Below are 1,245 nucleotides of genomic sequence, written 5' to 3' on the forward strand. Positions count from 1 at the left end.
GGGCGCGGGGCGCGGGGCGCGGGCCCCGTGCATGCTCTCTGCGGCGCTCGGCACGCCGCGCCCGGCCGAGGCGCGCTGTGCGCCAGCGGGCGCGGCTGGCGCCCACTGCACAGCCAGGCGCGCGGCGCCGCGCCTCGTTGGCCCGGGCAGCGGGCTGCCGCTCAGTCTCTCCATACAACACCCCAGCCCCAGCAGCTGGCCTCACACCCCAATGCTGGAGCACTGCAACAATTGCTAAATCGCTTTTCCACACCGCCTTGTGCGTAGATGGGTCCTCGACTGGTCTGCCCACTACGACCCGGCCCTCGACGCGGCCCACCAAGACCTCCAAACCTTCACAGCCCCCTTCACGCCGCCGACCTCCTACCACGGCCCGCCCTCCTACCACGGCCCACCCCCTGTCGTCGCGCTCGCCATGCTCTCGCTCTCGCTGCCCCCCGGCGCCCGCGGCGGCGCCGCGCCGCGCGCGTGGGCGCTGTCGGGATGGGGCATCGTCGGCGCGGTGCCGGCGGCGCCTGCGGGCGAGCCGCTGTTCAGGATAGAGACCAGCACCAGCTGGACGCACGGCGCGCGGCCGGGGGCAGCTGTGGGGCGACTACCTGTCATGGGGGAGGAGAGGGGCGACGAGGACAACGCCGCCGTGGCGGTGGTCAAGGCGGCGTCGGTGTTTTGAGGCTGCGAAGGTCGAGGCGCGGCCCAGGATCGCGAGAAGTGCGGAGGATTGAGAGATTATGAGCACCCGACCCGCCAGCTTCTAATGTTTGCAAGCGGCTGGAGAGGGGGTGCCTCCAGGAAACCAAGAGATACGTGAAGCGACTGAAGAGCGGCAGGGCGGCCTTGCCCACCTCGGCCGATTCGCCCGGCGCTGCGCCGCCTGTGACGGCCGCGGCCCCCTCCGCCTTGCCCCGCCGCCTGCGCCCGCGCGCTGTTGCCTCCCGGCCTCGCCGCGCGGTGACCCGTGGCCGCTCCCGGGCCGGGCCGGGGCGGCCGGCAGCGCCTGATCACCCCGCCTTGTCTCACGAAGCCCATCCTGGCAGGGCCCCTGCTCGCCAGGCGGGCCTTTTGCCGCCTCAATCACACAGTATTCCACTAAAAAAGTTGATCATCAGCGCCCGCCAATCGCACTCTTGTGCCTCCAGCTATCACACCCAAGAAAGTGACCCCCACATATTTTGCTACCTTGAGCGAGCGCCGCGTCTGCCGCCGCGGCTCGGACGCGCTTCCGACCCGGCAGCGTCGAACCGC

At 71.2% G+C, this 1,245-nt stretch overlaps 1 protein-coding gene across 1 annotated transcript; it reads left to right on the plus strand.

The window, feature by feature from the left end:
* Positions 1–415: 415 nt before the first annotated feature.
* On the plus strand, positions 416–673 carry MNEG_13887 (hypothetical protein; the record flags this gene model as incomplete). Its single annotated transcript, XM_014037640.1, has 1 exon — positions 416–673. The coding sequence occupies one exon, from the start codon at positions 416–418 to the stop codon at positions 671–673; it is 258 nt and encodes an 85-aa protein (XP_013893094.1).
* Between the last annotated feature and the right edge of the window lie 572 nt (positions 674–1,245).

Source organism: Monoraphidium neglectum (genome assembly GCF_000611645.1).
Source record: "Monoraphidium neglectum strain SAG 48.87 unplaced genomic scaffold scaffold04112, whole genome shotgun sequence".
NCBI classification, from domain to species: Eukaryota; Viridiplantae; Chlorophyta; class Chlorophyceae; order Sphaeropleales; family Selenastraceae; genus Monoraphidium; species Monoraphidium neglectum.